The sequence below is a fragment of the Quercus robur genome, chromosome 2 (assembly GCF_932294415.1).
Source record: "Quercus robur chromosome 2, dhQueRobu3.1, whole genome shotgun sequence".
Taxonomy (NCBI): Eukaryota; Viridiplantae; Streptophyta; class Magnoliopsida; order Fagales; family Fagaceae; genus Quercus; species Quercus robur.
The window spans coordinates 87,137,515-87,159,747 of NC_065535.1; the positions used below are offsets into that span (position 1 = coordinate 87,137,515).

At 36.5% G+C, this 22,233-nt stretch overlaps 1 protein-coding gene across 7 annotated transcripts; it reads right to left on the bottom strand.

Annotated features, from left to right (window-relative positions):
* Positions 1–14,269: 14,269 nt before the first annotated feature.
* LOC126715593 (folate synthesis bifunctional protein, mitochondrial-like) lies at positions 14,270–21,376 on the bottom strand. Of its 7 annotated transcripts, none has more exons than XM_050416281.1 (4): positions 21,043–21,376; positions 20,121–20,198; positions 19,509–19,827; positions 14,270–15,516 (listed from the first exon to the last, which is right to left on the bottom strand). In XM_050416281.1, exons 2-4 carry the CDS (start codon positions 20,185–20,187, stop codon positions 14,361–14,363), a joined length of 1,542 nt encoding a protein of 513 aa, XP_050272238.1. In that variant the 5' UTR covers positions 20,188–20,198; positions 21,043–21,376; the 3' UTR covers positions 14,270–14,360. The 7 variants fall into 7 exon arrangements, with proteins under 7 accessions (XP_050272238.1, XP_050272239.1, XP_050272241.1 ...); XM_050416282.1 differs by having other exon boundaries at positions 14,270–14,539; positions 18,532–19,827; XM_050416284.1 differs by having other exon boundaries at positions 14,270–14,408; positions 18,401–19,827.
* Positions 21,377–22,233: the final 857 nt, after the last annotated feature.

Sequence of the window (22,233 nt, forward strand, 5' to 3'; positions counted from 1 at the left end):
CTATCCTTCACACCGATTGTCAATTTGGTTTTTAACTTTTTAATCGAGTCAATTTACTTCTTAACATTTTTAGTATTAAGTTAATTTAGTCTTTAATGTTATATTTAGGATAAAAAAAGTTGATGTGTCAAATGGAATAATGAAAAATTATTTTCTATATGGCCAACTGTACCACCACATCATATTAAATTATTAAAAAAAAAAAAAAAACCCAAATTAACTTGTTCAGATTTCAGAACAGGGAACACAAAAATCAAACTCAAACACAAAAAAATAAAAATAAAAAAATCACAACAACCAAATTATGTTTCAATCCGTAATATTTTAATTTACCCAATTAACAAAAAAAAGAAAAGCAATCAAGCTTAAAATTTTTCCTAGAAAACAAACATGGCCTTATCAAATTAAAAGGCCTAATTCTTTGTGATCCCTTTGGGTTTTTTCGCTAGTCTTATTCTTTTGCTCAATAGATAAACTGCCAATTCCAAGTTCTTGCCTCTTTCCTTTGGCTGCTTTTTCATTTTCAAATTCTTTGGTACCCATAGTTTGGGTTTTGTTAGAATGAACTCATCATAAAGTCCTAAGAAGATCTCGATGTCCTATTTGTAAGTTTCGGTTAATTGTAATTTTATAATTCAAATCTGAGCTTTTGATTTAAAAAATCATGGATGTTTATTTGTTTCCGGCTTGAATATGGATTTTTCCATATTGCATCGTTGTTAAGCGGGGTGGAGGTTTTGGGTACTTGTTGAACTTTGTGGAGGATTGGGCAGGTAATTTCTAGAGGAGATGCTGGACTCATGGGTGGCCGGCATCCTTGTCAGCACTGAGCCCATGGCCCTGACCACCATCTTCACCATCTTGTCTTCGAAAATCCTGATTGAAACTTAGATTGAATTTTCTAGGAATAAATCAAATTTTCAGACGTGAGAAGATATTCAAAATTTGATATGACTAGAGTGCCTTATTGTGAACATGTTAATTTTGGGGGTTTTTTTTTTTTTTTTTTTGAGAGATGCTATATCTACAATATTTTTACAACATCTTTACAACAAATCACATGTAGTTAGTTGTTATTGGTTCAAATTTAAAACTAACACTAAGATTACTTTTTTGCCCTAATAATAACAATCAGTAACAACTTGCCACTTAGAATTTGTTGTAAAAATGTTATAAAAAAGTTGTAGACATATCATTTTTTTTTTTTTAATGTAATATGACATGGTGGTACAATTGGCAGCTGATGTGGTATGAATTTTTTTTTTTTTAATTATTCTGTTAGACACATTAGTTTTTTTTTATCCAAAAGATAACGACAATGACTAAATTGACACGGCATTGAAAAGGTTAGGGACCAAATTGACATAATTGAAAAGTTAGGGATTAAATTGAAATATAGTGTAAAAGATAGGGATCAATTTTGTAATTTACCCTTTGTTTTTTAATATGAATAGGGGAAGGTACTCTAAATAGTAAATACAAGTCCATCCAATCCGAAATGAGTATTATAATCAATATGATGAGCTCCAATTCTAGTTTGAACTTTGAAGTTACTATACTCGAATAAAATAAATCCAAAGATAATAATTCTTATTTAAAAATTGTTAAAATTTGCATTTTATTATTATATCAAGTTTTATGCGTGGTGGGATTCAGTTAGCTCAACTGGTAAAGTTTCTGATAGTTGAATAAGAGATCTGAGGTTCAATCCTCGATTGGTGTCAGTATGTGTATATATATATATATATATAGAGTATAGTATAAAACCTAGGATTGAATTATGAACAAATGAATTAATAACTTTTCGAATATACCCCTCCTTCTAAAATTAATTAATAAGCAAAAAAATATACCTCTCCTTCTCATTGGTTTGTTTGTTTGTTGAGAAGACTGCATGTGTGTCAAGCGAGGGACAAGGACAAAACTGAGTGAGTTTCATAGTTGCTATCACAATCCTTGGGTCCGCATCGCTAAGCACATCCAATAATCATCATCATTCTCTTGACTGTCCTAGGTTCAGAGGTGACAATATTATACTCCTACTTGAGGGGTGAGCAAATGAATACCGGAGCCGACTGAACTGACCGGCGCCGACGATACCATCCCGACACCAACGCCGACCGAATGAGCCAAGGCTGGCATTCGGAGGGCGAAGCCCGTTCCGACGCTGGTGTGGTGCAGTCACCAAATCAAAGAAGGTGAAACCAATCTACTCCGATACCGAACCGATACCAGACCCACTATTTGTTTCTCCTCACAGTTTGGATACGACGTCGTTCACAGGTTCTGATTTTAATTTTAATTTTTTTTAATGAAACGTCGTCGTATGGGTGTTATTAAAAACAAAAAACAAAAACAAAACAGTGCATTTTATGCTAGGTTTTCAGATTCTCAAGGTCATATAAATTCATTCTTTTGTCTCGATATCCTTTGACTCTCTCTCTCTCTCGCTCTCGCCTCTTTAGTCTCGCCTGACGCCTCGACGCTCGCCTAAGCTCTCGCCATCGCTTACTAGTCACAGAAAATCAACAGTAAGCATGAGTGATTCTTAATCTCATGTACTTCGTAGTTTTTTTGGGTTGTAAAATACGGTACAATGGGTTTTAGGCTTGAGAGAGAAGTGAAGTTTATGATTTTGATTTATTGGTGAGAGCTTGTGTTTGTGTTTGTGTTTGTGTCTGTATTTGTCTTTGTGTTTGCAAGTGATTGAGAGTGTTTTGTATTTGGTGAGGTTCTGAGTGTCGTGTGTACTATGCATCATATTCATAAAATAAATGACTTTGTGTTTGTGTTTGACTTTAGTCCCACATAGGCACTTACTTTAATATGTCTTTGTATTTCTGAGTGTCGTATGTATTTGTCTTTGTGTTTGCGAGTAATTTAATGTCTTTGGATCATTACTATTTGGGTGAACAGATTTGTTGAATAGTTTTTTTTTATGTGAACAGATTTTTTTTATGTGAATAGATTTGTTGAACATATTTTTTTATGTGAACAAACTTTTTTTTGTTAATGTTTCAAATCAAACCCACCAAACCGATTAAACTGAGCCAATCAAACTGCACTGCTATAGGTCAGAAAACTGACTCTAATCGGTATGAATCGGTTTTAATTATTACAAAACCGATCCCTATCGGTTCAGTAACAAATTTGAAAAAATACCAAGCCGACCGAACTGCGCACACCCCTTTATACTTGAAGTGATGGGCAATTGTAGAAAATTTTACCAATGCTAATTTAATGATGTTCTACTGCTTTTGAGTTTTTGGAAATATATCTCCACCTTGGGAATTAATGGTTTTTATGGGAAAATACAGAGAGCCGAGGATAAATTAAATGGTTCTTTTATGATTCTTTTTAAGGTTCTTAACTGTTGATTTATTTGCTTTAGCTATTAAAGTATAAAATTATTTGAGTAAATTGAATGCCACATTGATTTTCTAAGCCAAGCTAAGGACCTCAAAAATATTACAAAAACATATTAATCATACAATGAGGGGAAAAAAAATAAGGGAAGAAAAGGGTGTGGTGCTTTAAATTTTTTTTACCAAAATCTGGTGAAAAGTTGTGTAACCCTTTATTAGTATTGTCCCACACCAGTGGTAGCTGTGTTTAGTACTCATTTTACAGAGTGGTTAATTTTAGAGTATGTGGAACCTAATAAGTCTCATAATAAATGTCTAAAAAATAACAGAAACAAGACCAGTCATAAACAGGCACTAGTGTCGTGTTATTATTCTATATAACAGAAAGAAAAGTACACGATTTTCTAGATATATATTTTACATTGTTTTGTAGATGCCCTTCTTCACCAAAATGTAAAAATTTCATAAAAGCAATTCATTTTGTTTTGACCAATATTGGGATTCCAATACAATTCCCACTGTTTGCACTTACACTGTTAATGAATGGCAGGGTCCTCATAGTGATATCATCAGCCTCCACCTCGTCCTCCACCCCATGTCATTTTCTCTTCTGGTACTCATTCATTGATTATATATATATATATATAATTTTTTTTTTTTATAAAATAGGTTGAGTCATATTTTATTGATGAGCATAGCTTGAGTCAAATTAGATTATCTACATTATTCCCTTTACATTTTAATAACTTATAACATACTTATTTTGCATATCCTACTTTCATTGCAGGTCCTACTTTCATTTTTTAGATAAAGATCTGCGAACTTAATTACTAGTACTCCAGGTAAATTTTGTTTTAAAAAATATCGTTCCTATTGTGTATGATTTCTATGTATTGGAAATAATTATTAACTAGTCGCATACTCGCGTGTTGCGCGTGATAATTTTTTTAGGATGATCTCATTAAATATGTTATTAATACTATAATTTTTTTTATCTACTTTTTATTACTTTGTATTGATTTTTTTCTATACCATCTCTCTCTCTCTCTCTCTCTCTCTCTCTCCATTGGCAACCTATCGTTTTCCAAAATTTGATGATGATTCTATGACATTAAATATGCATTTAGTGTTTCTAACTTGATTTGTTTTGTATTTCATTCTTCCTTTGATGCATTGGGTGTGAGAATGGGTGTTTCCTAGCATTACTCCAAATAATTCTATGTAATATAATAATAGTTCATTCTTATATACTATTTTTAATTATTTATAATGCAATATGATAATATTTAACAATCAAAGTCATAAAAAAAAATAGAAAAACTTAAAACACAAAACTAAATCCCATCAACCAAAATAGAGTTCTAAAAAATACAAAACTTTATCAAGCTAAAATAGAGATGCAAGAAAAATAAAAATCTACAGGAGAAAAGAGTAGGAAATAACCACTTTTTTGTGAGAGAAAATTATGGAAAGAATGGAAGAGTGAATGACAAATTTATACTAAGAGGATGATAATAAAAAAAAAACAAAATAAAGGAAGATAAAAGGAAAGAGGAAGAGTGATATCAAGGTAGAATATTTGGGGAGATGAAAAGGTAAAGAGAATGAGAAAGGTTGGAAAAAGTATAAATGTTAAAAAAATGAGTACAATTTGATGAGCACAATTTTATTTTATTTGAATTTAAGTAAAATATTACATTTTTTATTTTTTAAAACAAAAAGAGAGAGAAAATATAAATAATTTAATGATAAAGAGGATGTGGTTGAATTTTAATATTGAGTAAAATAGAAGAGAAGAAAAAAATAAGAAAAATTAAAAGATATAACAAAAAACACTAAATTATTCAAATTATGCTATGTAATGGAATACTATTTTATTTTTATCTACTATCTTTAATTTTTTATAATGTAATCAGATAAAATTTAACAATCAAAGAGCAAAATAATAATAATAATAATAATAACTTAAAACACAAAACTAAATCGTATCAACCTAAATTAAAGTTCTTAAAAACACAAAAATTTATCAACCTAAAGTGGAGATGCAATAAAAAATAAAAATCCACCAAAACATTGAGAGAGAGGGAGAGAACCTTTTTGTGAGAGAAAACTATGCAAAGAATGGAAAAAAGTGACAAATTTATAGTAAGAAGGAAGGGATAAAAAGAGACAAATAAAGGAAGATAAAGGGAAAGATGAATAGCAATATTAAAGTAGAGGGTATTGAGGAGATGAAAAGGAAAGGGAAGAAGAAAGGTTCATGAAAGTGTAAATATTTAAAAAATAAGTGAATGTAAAAAAAATTATAGGAAAATTAGAAATAAAAAAGAAATATATATAGATGTTAAAACCGACAAAGATGAATATGTAAAGTTAATAATTTATTTATATTTCTTTTTTTGTAAAAAAAAAAAGGAATAAATAATAAATAATAATTATGTGGCGAATGACGTGGCGATGAGGTGGCGCAACAGGAGTTCAGCAGCAATAAATGCCGCGTTTCAACTTTTAGTAATATATAGATATAGATATAGATTAATGTCATCTTTAACATAAAATTGAGGTATAACAAACTATTATTGATACTATTCTTAATTGGCTAGCTATTTTGAAATATTAACTTACCTAAAACATTAAAGTTACAAATATTTTGAAACATTTACACATAATTGTCCTTCAAAATTGACTCACAGGAACATGTCCTTCCTCTTCTAAGAAGCTGACAGGTTCTCTTGTGAGTTGTGACTTTGATATCATAACAGTGTATTTTATGTCCCACCCATGTTCTTCCTTTCTTGCATATATATGTTCTGACAAGATTTGTTTGACCATCTTGGAGCTTGTTGCTATGGCCTATAAGCAAGCCCCTATATATAAAGTACTGCTATACATAGTTATGATCGATATGGACAATTGAAATTCCCAAAGAATAGGATCGAACCACATGCAATAGATGTTTAGAACTCAAAAAAGTTAGAACTCACTTGCTCTACAAATTAGCTATTACTGTTTACTCTAGTCTGGGTCTGTAAGAAACAGAGCACGTAAGAATCCCAAGATGGAAGCTGAGTTCTCCAATGAACCACCTAGGTCGAGCGAGAAGGAAGACGAGTTGGGGCGCAATGTTAAGAAATTTAAAGAAAGTAGGGGTGCGAGGCAGTTTGTTCCTCCTCAAACTTTTGTCAGCTATAAAGATAGTCTGGTAGGAGATATACCAGGTGCGTATGAGCAAACATTTAGATATGAGAAAATTTGGGACGATGGGGAAGATTTTGATATAGATGTTGAGCCACTAGTGGAAGGTATGGCAGAAGTGAAGCTTTCTAAGGCAACTAAAGCTCATATCTGAGCTCCTTGGTCCAAAGCCTTGATAGTGAAAGTGTTTGGTAGGACTGTAGGATTCAACTACCTCACTTTCAAGCTCAATGCTATATGAAATCCAATAGCTAAGATGGACTGTGTGAATTTAGGAAAGGATTACTTCCTGATAAAGTTCTCAAACTCTGAAGACTATGACAAAGTTCTCCAAGGAGGGCCCTGGTTTATTGGGAAACATTTCCTGGCTATCAAGCCATGGGAACCTTATTTTAAGGCATCAGAGGCAAAACTGAATTCCATAGCTGTATGGGTGAGGTTTCTAGAGTTGCCTATTGAATTTTATGATCTTGAAGTGCTCAAGGAAATTGGTAGTGTTATTGGATCAGTTCTCCGAGTTGACTCCTACACTGCCACGAGTTCAAGGGGCAGCTATGCAAGGTTATGTATCCAAATTGATATGGATAAGCCCCTCATAACTTCAATTAAAGTGGGTAGATTAGTTCAATGAGTGATGCTTCTGTTGTGGACGCTTAGGGCATAAGCAAGAAATTTGTCCTTATAGCGTCAGGAAAATGGAGAAACCTAGAGAGGAGAATGTGGAAAAGATGAGTTAGGAAAGTCAGGAGGACAGCCAGTTGGATCTTAACTATGGTTCGTGGGTGCTGGTGACAAGGAAGAAAAATCCAGTTAGGAATGGACGTGCTAAAATCCCCATGAAGCCTGACGTGGGAAAAGTAGATAACTCAAAGGGTAAATTGGTAATTTTCGGGACTAGATGGGACAGCATGGATGATGACACACCACAGGTATCACTGGAAGAAGATTTGCCTGTCAATAAGGCTGCTTCAACACGTGAGAACTTGATCCAACAACACCACATGATGGTCATTCCCAAGGGTGAGAGTGAGGGAAACAAGTTACCCTCTCAAGTTACACTAACGCATAGCGTTCAAAATGATGGGACTAGAGGTAAGGCTTCAGTAACTTCAAAATCCAAGAGTTTTAAAAACTTGGGAGTAAGAGGATCCAAACCTCTTAAACGTCAGCTCTCTAACACGCTCTACAGAGCTTCTTCCTCCAAGCATTCACAGTCCAGTTTAGATGGAGACACAAAGATGGGGTCTGAGCCTAATGCCTCGGATAGGATGGGCGATCTGGTACAGGGGCAAAAGTATTGTAGTGGTGAATTAGATAATAGCGCAAATCCAAGCTGCTCCGACAGAAACATTGGGATGGTTTGAGGCAGAAATGAGCAAGGCCTGGAAAAATCTATTTCCAATCACTCCTTCAAGCATCAGAGAGGGCGATCTTCCAATGGATCATCCAGCGTGGGGGCAAACTCCTAATCAATGGTGGAAATTTCTCATGGACACCCCACTGGTGTCTTGGGAGGATGCAGAGATGTTGAACAGGCAACGAAGGCCATTCGTAGTACCACACTTCGACAAATCGAGGTGGCTCATTCAGGAGAGGAGGCTGGTGGATTTTAGGGAGATGGCTTCATTGCACATGGGCAATCATTCAATGCTGAAACTAATTCATATTCTTACTCCAATCCAAGTTTGCGACGTGCTAGTGTGCTGCAAGGAGGATACGATGGGAATCCGGAAATACTTGATGAAATGGAAGCCGAATTGGACAACCTCCAAGGACCTGTTGAGGAGGCTAGCGTGGAGTATGATAGATGCATCTATGATGAATCCTAATTAGGTTGAGGTACCAATTGGTCAATTTGTTCAGATGAATATTCTGATGTGGAATTGTAGGGGTGCTCTAAACCCAGATTTTAAGAGAAGGATTTTTGAAATGGCTGTAAATCATCACCCTTCCATTATGGTTATTACTGAAACGAGAGTGGCAGGGGAGAGAGCTGAGAGAATTATCGAGGGGCTTCCATTTGATGGTTTTATCACTACGGATACCATTGGTTATGCGAGGGGTCTCTGGATTTTGTGGAAGAAGGAGGAAGCTGAACTTCTGCCCTTGGCCTCCACTGAACAGGAAATTCATGCCACTGTAAAAGTACGATCCACTAACATTTCTTGGTTAATTACTGCTATTTATGCTAGTCCGCGTTTAGCGGAAAGAAAATTTTATGGTCTAACATTGTTGAAGTTAGTCAACTGCATAATCTTCCTTGGCTAATGGTGGGGGATTTTAATGAGGTCCTATGTGGAGAAGACAAGTTTGGAGGAAGTCAAATAAATCTCAATAGGGCCATGGATTTTAAGGCATGTCTGGATGCATGTAGGTTTGTGGATTTGGGCTTTGCAGGGCCTAAGTATACGTGGTCCAATAAGAGGCAAATTACGGATCTAATTCTTGAAAGGATTGATAGGTGTTTTGCTAATTCTTTATGGAGAATCCTATACCCTGAGGCTGTTGTAACTCATTTACCCAGAACCTTCTCGGATCACCATCCTGTTCTGATTAAGTTAAGTAGGCCCAATCCAAACCATTTAAGCAAGCCATTTTGGTTTCAAACTATGTGGATCACTCACCCCGACTTCCCCAGAATTGTCAGAGAAGCTTGGCTTGGGGATAATTCACTTTCTATGTCCATTTTGAATTTCACCACGAAAGCAAGGAAATGGAACTATGAGGTGTTTGGGAATCTATTTGCTAGGAAGAGAAGAGTACTGGCCAAAATTGGTGGTGCCCAGAAAGCATTAGCTAATAGTCCCAATGATTTTCTTATTCGCCTTGAGAAGCAACTTATTGAAGAATATTCATCAATCTTGCTTCAGGAAGAAGAATTTTGGGCCCTAAAATCAAGGCTGAATGCAGCCACATTTGGGGATCGTAATACCTCTTACTTTCATGTCTTTACGATTGTTAGGAGGCATAGAAACAAAATAAGATGTATAAAGGATGATAGAGGGGAGTGGATTGCTGATGAGGAAGATGTAAAGCAGCACATTATTGCTGGTTTTGAGAAACTTTATACCACGGGGTTAGAAAAGGCTTCCATAGCCTCGCCAATATCCAACTTTTCTTGCTGTTATCTCACGGACAAGGAGCAGGCCTGGGTTGGTAGGGGAGTTACTAAAGAGGATGTTAGAGAAGGGTTATGGGCTTTAAAACCCTTTAAGGCATTGGGTTTAGATGGATTGCATGCGGGGTTCTTCCAGCACTTTTGGTTTAATGTTGGGAATTTAGTGTGCTCGAAGGTAATCCCTATCTTCAATGGTGGAGTTATTCCTGAATATTTAAATGATACTCTTATTACACTAATCCTGAAATGTCAGTCCCCGGAGTCCCTGAACAATTACAGACCTATAAGCCTCTGTAACACAGTTTATAAAATGGTTTCTAAGATCATTGTTGGGAGGATTAGACCCTTGATTAGTAAACTGATTTCTCCTGTCCAAACAACATTTGTTCCTGGTAGGAAGGGCATAGACAATGTGGTGATTGCATAGGAGCTATTCTATGCTTTGGATAGGAAAAAAGGGAAACAAGGGTACATGGCCATCAAGGTAGATTTGGAGAAAGCATACGATAGGATGGAGTGGAGCTTCATTCATAAAGTACTCCAAGCTTTCAAATTTCCCCAGAATCTTATTCGTGTGATAATGAGTTGTGTAACCACTACAAAAATTTCAATCTTGTTCAATGGAGGTGCCTTGGAACCATTTACTCCTTCACGGGGACTCAGGCAGGGGGATCCTCTATCCCCCTACTTATTCATTCTATATATGGAGTACCTTGGATACTTAATTGAGCAGAAATGTATTGAGGGTGTTTGGAAGCCTTTTAAAGCATCTCGGGAAAATGTTGGCATCTCACATTTATTTTTCGCAGATGATCTAATATTGTTTGCTAAGATTGATGAGGAAGCTTGTGAGGTGATTTCAGAGGTATTGCGGATTTTCTGCAATGAATCTGGGCAGAAGGTTAGCCTTGAAAAATCCAGGATTTATTTCTCTCCAAATGTGGAAGTAGAAGTTAGAGATGAAGTGTGTGAAAAACTGGGAATCCAAGCCATAACAATGATCGGGAAATATCTTGGTTTCCTAATCAAACACAGAGGAGTTGCTAGAAATCATTTGAACTTCATTGTGGAGAGAGTGATGAACAAATTGGCAGGCTGCAAAACTCAATTCCTTTCCTTTGCCGGAAGGTCGGTGTTGGTGAAATCAACTATGGCAGCTATTCCTAATTATGTAATGCAGGGAAGGGTTTTGTCTGTCCATTTATGTGAGAAGTTGGATAAAGTCAATAGAGATTTCCTTTGGGGAACCACCAATGACAAGAGGAAGATGCACTTAGTTGGGTGGAACAAAATCATACAAACCAAGGAGAATGGGGGACTTGGAATTCAAGAAGCCAGGGCAAAAAACATTGCTTTGTTGGCCAAGTTGAACTGGAGGATGAATCAAGAAAAGGATGCTTTATGGTCTAAGGTAATTTTGAGAAAATATTGCTCTACAGATAGGAGGAGTTCTAGGGACTCGGATAAACTCCCTGCTTCTCCTAATTGGATAGCAATTAAGCTTGGGTTCCAAACCTTTGTTAAAGGTATTTGCTGGGGTATAGAAGATGGAACCAGGGTTAAAGTTTGGTCTGACTGTTGGATAAGAGGTGAATCCCTTAGGGAACTTATGAAAGGCCCTTTGACAAGGCATGAGAGTGACATGGTGGTTGCTGATTTGATCACTGGTTATGGGCAAGGGTGGAATTGGGGTGCTATTTCGTTTGAGCTACCCTCTAGCATCAAAGAAAAGATCAGAGCTATCCCATGTCAAAAGTTTGGAAGGGCAAATGACACCATACTTTGGAAATTCTCTAAGGATGGTGATTTCTTTGTAAAGTCAGCTTATGATGTTGCCAAGCCTCCTCAGGATCAAGAGCTTCAATTTCAGGGGCAATGGATTTGGAAATTGGATTTGTTACCAAAGATTGTTCATTTCCTTTGGCTGTGTTTACACAACAGTATACCTATAAGGGAGGTGTTAGCATCAAGAGGAATTAATTGTGAAGGAAGGTGCCCACTGTGCAAAGACCATAATGAAACAATTACTCACCTGCTGAAGGAGTGTGTACATGCTCGAGAATTCTGGCACAGGTTGCGTATTCGTCCTTCTTTGGTTGGTTCTTTTAATTATGAAGTTCAGGATTGACTCAGAGTAAATTGCCAAAGCAAGGAAAGTCACCCTTCCTCAGCACCTTGGAAGTATTTGTTTCCCTTTGCTGTTTGGAATCTTTGGAAACATAGAAATAAGGTTGTATTTGATAATACCACCCTACATCCTAATCTGCATAAGCAGTGTGTAAGCCAGGCGTTGGAGTATTTTTTCTGTGTGGGGAAGATTCAGAGGCAGTGGAATATGGTGGTTATTCCTGTGAAGTGGAATAAGCCCCCACCTGGTTGTTATAAGTTAAATACTGATGGAGCATCATTAGGCAACCTAAGGAGAGCTAGGGGAGGCGGACTAATCAGTGATAGCTCGGGGAATTGGGTTAAAGGATTTTCTAGATCCATTGGAAGAGCAACGAATATGGTAGCAGAATTTTGGGCATTAAGAGATGGTCTAATACTAGCCAGCCAACTGGATATTCAGCACTTGGAAATTGAACTAGATGCAAAAGTTGTTGTTGACTTGATTAACTCCAGCAAATCCTCTAATGTAGCTTATTCTTCTTTGTTGGTGGACTGCAGGTGGTTGCTAAACAGGGTGCCTCAAGCCACGGTGCAGCATGTGTTTCGGGAAGCTAATTATTGTGTTGATGCTCTAGTAAAGAATGGATGTAATCTTGATGTAGAATTCTGTGTTTTTGATGCTCCCCCACCTTTTGTTACTGATCTAATATGTTTAGAACTCTGGTGTTCAACCAGCCACAAACAGCTAGTTTGAATAATTAATTGTCATGGACCCATGGGTCCATTAATTGCCCCAGGCCCCCCAAAGGTGAAGGACCACAACTGCAATTGAATTACCATTGTTAAAGCTTCTGCTGCCAAATGGTCCTGGTTGGTATACATTTTGGAATGTAATGTGAAAATATTTAGTAGTATATAAAAAAAATAAAGTAGTAGCATGAGATCTTTATGAACCATATATTACAACAAACTCATAACAAGATATTTATAATAGGCTAATCCTAAACTAATATAAACTAGGATACTTTAATCTATAAAAAAAAATAAATAAATAAAATAAATAAAAAAACTAGGATACTTAGTAGAATTAAGATTTTGTTACTTGCACGTAAAGTAAGATTAGATTTGGACTTGATTAAGAGTTGAGAATGATATAAGAGAATTATAATTCAGTAATGATAATTCTTTTTTTAATGTGCTGGCATTGGATGTAAGATTATATAAAAAAATAAAAATTAATCTCATCTCCTTAGAGAAAGTCACGGAGCTATTAGAAAATAAATAAGAAATTCTGTTGTTGCAGATTAGATTTATTTTACAATGTTTACACCCGAACCTTTCAAATGCAGCCTAGCCATAAGAGACAGTAGAAGGGCCTCTTTCAATCATATATTTTCTAAATAATATTATACTCCTTTCACTAAATTTCCCACTGCTTGTAACTGCCCAAATTGAAATTCTTCTATCCCTTGTGAGTTTGAACTAAAAGGAATTTTAAGAATGACCTCCTTATCCCTCTTCCCCAGCAAGTTATCCAATCTATCATGATCTCATCACTGTTTTATAAAAATAGCTTACCCGTAAATCTTCCATCCCCAAAGGCATTGATCTCAATACTTTTAAAGTACTAGGTGTGGGAAGCCATCTACCACCCCAAACCTTAACATTTTCCCCACAGCCTATACACCATCTACTTCCTTTCTCTATCACACTCTGCGCCTTTAATATACTCTTCCATGTGAATGATTCATTGGATTTCCACTTAGCTTCCATAAAGGAGCAATGTGGACAGTATTTTGCTTTGAGAAGAACAAAAGCCAAAGAATCTTGCTCATGCATTAGCCTCCACCCGTGTTTTGCGAGCAATGCCATGGCTAGCTTCAAGAGCATGTGTTAATTGATGACAATATCCATTTTTGTAATTTCTCTTCTCTTCAAGAGCATTGTTATATGGCTAGCTTTCACTGTCATTGGTGTAGAAAACTGAGAACTGAATAATGGTGCTAATCTCTTAAATGCTGATTGACAATCAGATCGGACCTAGTTTGTTAGCCTCCTGTAATTTACTAGTAAGAATTGGCAGAAGGATGTAAGTTGCTTCGCTTAATAGGAAACTATGTGATTATGGAACATCAAAATATGCTCTCTTCCGAGATGTTCATACACATCAATGGAGTATCAAGTTCTATTTCCCATACTTAAAGAGCTAGCTAGGCAAACTTCTTTCTTCTTTCTTCTTTCAATTCTATTGATGCTCATCTCTCATCTCATGATCTCATGCCCTAATTTATGTTCTTTCTCTTTCTGGCTTTAAACAGAAAGCAAAACAACCAGATACCATGACCCTTTGTACATTCATAATGCCTTGAAGTTGGAGCTGATTGACAAACCGATGAGAATATTGCTAGCTCCAATAGGTTATTGAAGGAAAAATTTACAACAAAATTTCTGAGTACACGGTTGGTGAATTAAAAAAAGAAACAACAACAATAAAGAATCTGGTTAATGCCATGCACTTTTGTAAGCTGACAAGACTGCGTCAACTAAATGGACATCATGTTACAAAGCAAACATCAAGAGAGATTTTTTGTGCTCCTTTGTTTTAGCATTGCATCACAGACCTTTACAGAGTCTGCATTGTCTCTTACATTATGTACTCGTACAATATTTGCTCCACCCAAAACACCAGCAGTGACACAAGCAATAGTGGCAGGATCTCTCTCATTTGCAGCAATTCGAGAGCAAATGTGACCTAAAAATTTCTTTCTGGAGGGTCTAATCAGCATGGGAGCATGAGAGACACCAAAACTTTTCCTTGCAATCTCAGCACGAATGTTTGGTAATACCACTAGGATGTCCAAATCATGTTCAGTTTTCTTTGAGAATCCAATTCCAAGGTCAATAATTACCCTCCAAGCTGGGATACCTGATAATTCTGCATCCTTAACCCTCGAGTATATTTCAAACGCTATCTGCTTACAAACATCATCATACTGTAGGTTTTTGCTATTTTGCATTGTATGTGGTTCCCCTCTCATGTGCATTGCAATATATGGAACCCTAAGGCCAGCGACCACCCTAAGCATGTTAGAATCTAATTGCCAAGCAGATACATCGTTTAGAAGATGAGCCCCTTTGCTGACTGCTTCAGAAGCAACTTTTGAATAGAGAGTATCAACTGATATGAGCTTTCCCTCTGCCTCCGGCATCCTTGCAACAGCTTCTAAAACAGGCATTAGTCTATCTAATTCTTCTTCAGCGGATATCCTAGAGGCCATTGGCCGTATAGATTGAGCACCAATATCGATCATATCAGCAACTTCAGAAATCATCAAGCGGGCCTGAGTAACTGCAGCCTCCACAGAGACAAACTTTCCTCCAACAATAAAACTATCTGGGGTCACATTAAGGATACCCATGACAGAGGTTCTCTGTGACCAGTCCCATAAACCACTTTTAATGGGTAAAACCCTTTTCATGCCTTCCTTTCCAATAAGGGATTCACCACCCATTTTCTCCCAAAACTCTAAAAGTCCACCCGATAGCAGTGAAAAAGAATGCCAACAAGTAACAGTATCACAATCAGCAGATGATCCCAATAAATCCATTAGAGGGGCCATTACAAATGGTCTCTCCCAAGTTCTTTCATGGGGTATGGTAAGAATATCAGAGTGGACCTTGAACTTTCCATAGAACAATATGTCCAAGTCAATTGGCCTTGGACCATACCTTATACCATCGGAACGACCCATGTCCTTTTCAATTTGCTTGAGCACTCCCAGTAATTCATGTGGGCCAAGTTTAGTAATGGCTCTGACCGCAGAATTGAGAAAGTTAGGCTGATCAGTCACATATGCTGGAGTTGTTTCATACAAACAAGCATGTCTTGTAATATTTATGCCTGATTTGTTCATCAACTCCAAGGCATTATTAAAATTATCCAGTCTGTCTCCCACATTGCTCTCCAAAGCAATCACTACCTCCTGCTCTGGAGAATGAACTTCAACTGAGGCATCTGTGGATGAATGGAGGTAGGAAGAACGCAGTGCTGAAGAGAAGATGAAAACAGGTACATAGAAATTGGCTTTAGATAACTTTACCCAAAAAAAAAAGGAGGCTTAGGTTTTCTGTACTCAAAACATCACATATACTAATACTTATGTCTTATATACCAGAGTTAGCCTTGAGATCTGCTTTTGGTTATCACAGTTTAGCAGTTTAAGTGGCATTCAAGTGAAAAAAACTGTTACTTATGTCATTTAGATGACACTTTTAATTTTTAATTTTTTAAAATCAATGAATTTAATAGGGTATCTGAACTCACAAATTGGATTTTCATTACCTCTACAACGCCTGGTTAAACCACTGAAGCGATGTTTGGCAGGCACAAGCTGCTTCAAAATATTCATATCAGGAGTGGCTGCTCAACAAAGTATAAGTTGAAGTAAATATTATAGTAATTCTTTTCAGTCTGCAAAGTTTCATAATAAATGAAAGCAAGTCATTTCTTGTAAACTTAAAATCAGAAAGAGTTCCCTTTTCTCAGTAAAGGTGATAAAAATGAGTAAAACAAAATAGCAGTAGGAGAAATCCATTGACAGAGTACATTGAAAAACCTAGCAGGCAAAAAACCAAACATGCAAATCCATGGACAGAACCTAAGCTAAGAAAGAAGACTACAAAAGCAAATATCAGGATTAACCTTTTCCAATTAAGAACTGAGCATTGTCTCAGGTTTGCTATAATCTAAAGTCTAAACAGCTGATTATCAGGGGAAAAAAAGTTTAAACAGTTATATATTCTTCCCAGCATTCAAATATGCTTAACTAAATAAGCAATGCTAAGGACAGCTATTTTCACAACATTATTTACGACTTGCTACTTATCGAAAAAAAAAAAAAAAAAAAAAAAATTTATTTACAACTTGCTAAGGTGACAGGTTTTGATTGGAGCAACGCCACTTTCACATGGGCTCACTGCTAGCACCAATTTTTTTTTTTTTTTTTTAATGAAAACTGAATCTTCATTATCAAATTAAATATTCATTTGCATTACACCATATGCAGTAGTTTAGAAAGGAAATAAGGTACCTTCTCTAACCAAGCTTCACAATCATCGAGTCCCTGTGCATGTCTAGTAAGGATATGAGTTGTATTGTTGGCCTCATTTCTGGTGTGGCTTACCTCCCAGGTTCCGAACTGCATTAGCCCCATCTTTGCCTCTTGTACTAAATTTGCCCACCATGAACTGTCTTCCTCATGAGCTAGAAGCTTTTCAATCACACTCAAAGAGTCTCCTTTAATAATGTCGCATAGCCCAATCTCATAGGCAAATTTTATTGCCTGCATTGCTGCTGTAATTGCTGGACCCTTATGGCTTAAAGCAGCTATGAGCATCCCTTTTGCATCCCGCACCAGTACACCAACTCCAGATACTCTTGCTCTCTAAAACTGCACCATCAAAGTTAACTTTATACAATGGTGCTCTTGGCGGCTTCCAACTCTGATCAATTGTGTTCCATTGCGAAGGTTCAGGTCTCACACCTCTTAAACACACTCTCTTTATATTCTTGCAGGTGTGCATAATTGCTTCTCAGGTTATAGAACTCGAAGGCTTACTTATTTGTTCAAACATCCAACTCTTCCTTGACTTCCATATCATCTAGGGCACATAATGAACTGTTCAACTGTATCTTTACTTGTCTCTAAAATTCTCCAGAACAAACTCATAAAATCTAGGTAACTTGGGGTGGTACAGCCAAGTGAGACTTCGTTGCATGACCATATGTTTTGCACCTCTTCACATCCCCATAATGCATGTATAGTGTCTTCTTCACTCAATTTGCAACTGGTTGATGGAGCACTCTCTTTTTGCACAGGTTTACACACATTGGAAGGATCTCATCTCATTGCAGGCTCTCCACACAAAAAACTTCACTTTATTCTATATCTTCATCCTCCAAATTATACTCCAAATCTTATCTCTAGAATTACCATTTGAGCTTTGGCCTCCATCAAATTATACTCCTTTCACTGAATTTCCCACTGCTTGTATTTGCTTCAATCTTTTGTAGTTTGGGCGGATGCTGACACGTGGTTCGAAAGGCAGCAGCAAGAAGAGGAAATGCAGCGAATTCAGGCAGAGAATCGGGCTGCAATGGAGGCTGCAAAGGAGTTGCATCAAAAGAAAATGGCCAAAGATCGAGAAGGGGAAAAGGAAGATGAAGAGATGAAGGATGATCCCATGGCTAGGGCTGAAGCTGAGGTTTTGAAACAGAAAAATTAGTTCTTCTAAGCTAACCAAAGTGAGCACTTGATGAGGGAAAGGGAAATGCTTTCATTATCATTTCTCTTAAAATCCTAATTGTTTTTCTAATCAAATCTCTGTAACCTGTCAAAACTCTCAGTGTAAACTTTGCATTGGAAATGAATAGTTTTTATTTTTGTATGAGCATTTGCCTCTCTGATAAGACTTGTGGAATGGTTTGATTACTTTGATTTCATAACCACTTCCGGCTTCATGGCTAGTGGCAGTTGTCCATGATCGTCATGTTACAAAGCAAACATCAAGAGAGATTTTTTGTGCTCCTCTGTTTCAGCATTGCATCACAGACCTTTACAGAGTCTGCATTGTCTCTTACATTATGTACTCGTACAATATTTGCTCCACCCAAAACACCGGCAGTGACACAAGCAATAGTGGCGGGATCTCTCTCATCTGCAACAATTCGAGAGCAAATGTGACCTAAAAATTTCTTTCTGGAGAGTCCAATCAGCATGGGAGCATGAGAGACACCAAAACTTTTCCTTCCAATCTCGGCACGAATGTTTGGTAATCCCGCAAGGATGTCCAAATCATGTTCAGTTTTCTTTGAGAATCCAATTCCAGGGTCAATAATTACCCTCCAAGCTGGGATACCTGATAATTCTGCATCCTTAACCCTCGAATATATTTCAGACGCTATCTGCTTACAAACATCATCATACTGCAGGTTTTCGCTATTTTGCATTGTATTTGGTTCCCCTCTCATGTGCATTGCAATATATGGAACCCTAAGGCTAGCGACCACCCTAAGCATGTTAGAATCTAATTGCCCAGCAGATACATCATTTACAAGATGAGCCCCTTTGCTGACTGCTTCAGAAGCAACTTCTGAATAGAAAGTATCAACTGATATGAGCTTTCCCTCTGCCTCTGGCATCCCTGCAACAGCTTCTAAAACAGGCATTAGTCTATCTAATTCTTCTTCAGCGGATATCCTAGAGGCCATTGGCCGTGTAGATTGAGCACCAATATCGATCATATCAGCCCCTTCAGAAATCATCAAGCGAGCCTGAGTAACTGCAGCCTCCACAGAGACAAACTTTCCTCCATCACTAAAACTATCTGGGGTCACATTAAGGATACCCATGATAGAGGTTCTCTGTGACCAGTCCCATAAACCACTTTTAATGGGTAAAACCCTTTTCATGCCTTCCTTTCCAATAAGGGATTCACCACCCATTTTCTCCCAAAACTCTAAAAGTCCACCCGATAGCGGTGAAAAGGAATGCCAACAAGTAACTGTATCACAATCAGCAGATGATCCCAATAAATCCATTAGAGGGGCCATTACAAATGGTCTCTCCCAAGTTCTTTCATGGGGTATGGTAAGAATATCAGAGTGGACCTTGAACTTTCCATAGAACAATATATCCAAGTCAATTGGCCTTGGACCATACCTTATACCATCGGAACGACCCATGTCCTTTTCAATTTGCTTGAGCACTCCCAGTAATTCATGTGGGCCGAGTTTAGTAACGGCTCTGACCGCAGAATTGAGAAAGTTAGGCTGATCAGTCACATATGCCGGAGCTGTTTCATACAAACAAGCATGTCTTGTAATATTTATGCCTGATTTGTTCATCAACACCAAGGCGTTATTAAAATTATCTAGTCTGTCTCCCACATTACTCCCCAAAGCAATCACTACCTCCTGCTCTGGAGAATGAACTTCAACTGAGGCATTTGTGGATGAATGGAGGTAGGAAGAACGCAGTGCTGAAGAGAAGATGAAAACAAGTACATAGAAACTGGCTTTAGATAACTTTACCCAAAAAAAAGGAGGCTTAGGTTTTTTGTACTCAAAACATCACATATACTAATACTTATGTCTTATATACCAGAGTTAGCCTTGAGATCTGCTTTTGGTTATCACAGTTTAGCAGTTTAAGTGGCATTCAAGTGAAAAAAAACCATTACTTACGTCATTTAGATGCCATTTTTATTTATTTATTTTTTTAAATCAATGAATTTAATAGGATATCTGAACTCACAAATTGGATTTTCATTACCTCTACAATGCCTGGTTAAACCACTGAAGCGATGTTTGGCGGGCACAAGCTGCTTCAAAATATTCATATCAGGAGTGGCTGCCCAACAAAGTATAAGTTGAAGTAAATATTATAGTAATTCTTTTCAGTCTGCAAAGTTTCATAATAAATGAAAACACAAGTCATTTCTTGTAAACTTAAAATCAGAAAGAGTTCCCTTTTCTCAGTAAAGGTGATAAAAATGAGTAAAACAAAATAGCAGTAGGAGAAATCTGTTGACAAAGTACATTGAAAAACCTAGCAGGCAAAAAACCAAACATGCAAATCCATGAACAGAACCTAAGCTAAGAAAGAAGACTACAAAAGCAAATATCAAAATTAACCTTTTCCAATTAAGAACTGAGCATTGTCTCAGGTTTGCTGTAATCTAAAGTCTAAATAGCTGATTATCAGGGGAAAAAAGGTTGAAACAGTTATATATTCTTCCCAGCATTCAATTTCCTATGAATTAGAAGAAAAACAATATGCTTAACTAAATGAGTAATGCCAAGGACAACTATTTTCACAACATTATTTACGACTTGCTACTTATCGAAAAAAAAAAATATTATTTACAACTTGCTAAGGTGACAGGTTGTGATCGGAGCAACGCCACTTTCACGTGAGCTCACTACTAGCACCATTTTTTACCAAGCTTCACAATCAGATCTGCTACTTCAAATTCTAACAAGGAATCTTGGATCTCAAACATATATCATAAACTAGTACACAATAATTTCATCACAAAATATCATAATGCCACACATAAATAAAACCCCCCAAAAAAGCCAGATCTGAAAATCATAATTTCCAGCAAGGAGTAGAAGTCGAACCTAAGAAAAACTAGAGATGAAGAAAAACGAAAAGAAAAGGAGAAATCTAATCTAAAAAGGCAGAAAAGTACCTGGTTTTGCCGGCGAAGGCGGCGCCGGCGGAAGCTGGAGCTGGCCGGACAGGGGACCGGAGGTGGCTGGGTTTTTTGGAGAGAAATCTGAGAGCGTGGCTGGGTTTTTTTGGAGAGAAATATGAGAGGGAGAGTATAAGCGCGAAAGTAACGATATCGGGTTGTGAGGAATTGAGCAAATGTAAAATGTTTTTGCGTCAATTTGCTTAAGGTTGATTTAGTTGAATTTTTTACTAAATATTTTACTGCAAAACAAATATCATAAAATTGAAAAATATTTTTGTGAAAATATTTCACATCGAAAACAAACGGAGCATAAATATCTTCAGTTGTCCGTTCGGGTTACCATGGTTTTCAGTTTTCTCAAACCCCTTTTATCTTGGGAGAAGCTTCTGTCCATATCTGGGCCAATACGACATGGACACGTGTAAGTTTATCTTTTTATTTTTTCACAATACTTACGGAGGCAACAAATTTGGTCCTACATTTTTTTTTTTCTTTTTTTTCTTTTTAATACCAAGTATATCATTAAGGGCATTCACATCGGCCAAGTAAAATTTTTCATCTATTTTAGCATAAAAACTTAGTTTTTTTTTATTTTTTTATTTTTTATTTTACATAATTACTTTTCCAAAACACCCACATTAATTAATCTATATTAGAAGATATTTCAATAAAATATTCATTCTTCATTAATTTTTTATTATTTTCTATAATGGTTATATATATATATATATTTTTTTTAAATTTAAACTTATATTTCAAGTAAACTACTAAAATTGGTGACTTGACCATTGGAGCCACTTGTGCCGGAGGTTTAGTGGTCAAACTGTCGAAATAGTGGTTCTGGCGATTGTCTTCTAATTGGTATTTTCACCCACTGTACCACCAGCACCGGTGGGCAGACCACCATTATAGTGGCTTTGGCGACTACCAACAAATCGATGTCTTCAACCATCATATTGTCATCAATGAAATGTTTTGGTGTGTCGTTTTGGAGTTACGCACCAGATATATATATATATATATATATATATTATTTACTATTAGTATGGTGAATGATATAAAATTTAAGTAAAAAAAAGTATTGATTTGAATTAAAATTTTTAATATAGACTTTAATAAAATTCCAAATAAAATCATCAACTTTGTTTGAAAAAAAAAAAAAAAAAAAAACTTAATTATGATTCT

Coding starts and splice junctions, on each gene's coding strand:
- LOC126715593 (XM_050416278.1), bottom strand. CDS start 17,031: ATGGTGGGCAAATTTAGTACAAGAGGCAAAGATGGGGCTAATGCAGTT. Junction 16,208..16,970: donor TGCAGTTCGGAACCTGGGAG/GTAAGCCACACC, acceptor TTTGTTGAGCAG/CCACTCCTGATATGAATATT. Junction 15,836..16,129: donor TTTAACCAGGCGTTGTAGAG/GTAATGAAAATC, acceptor TCTTCTCTTCAG/CACTGCGTTCTTCCTACCTC.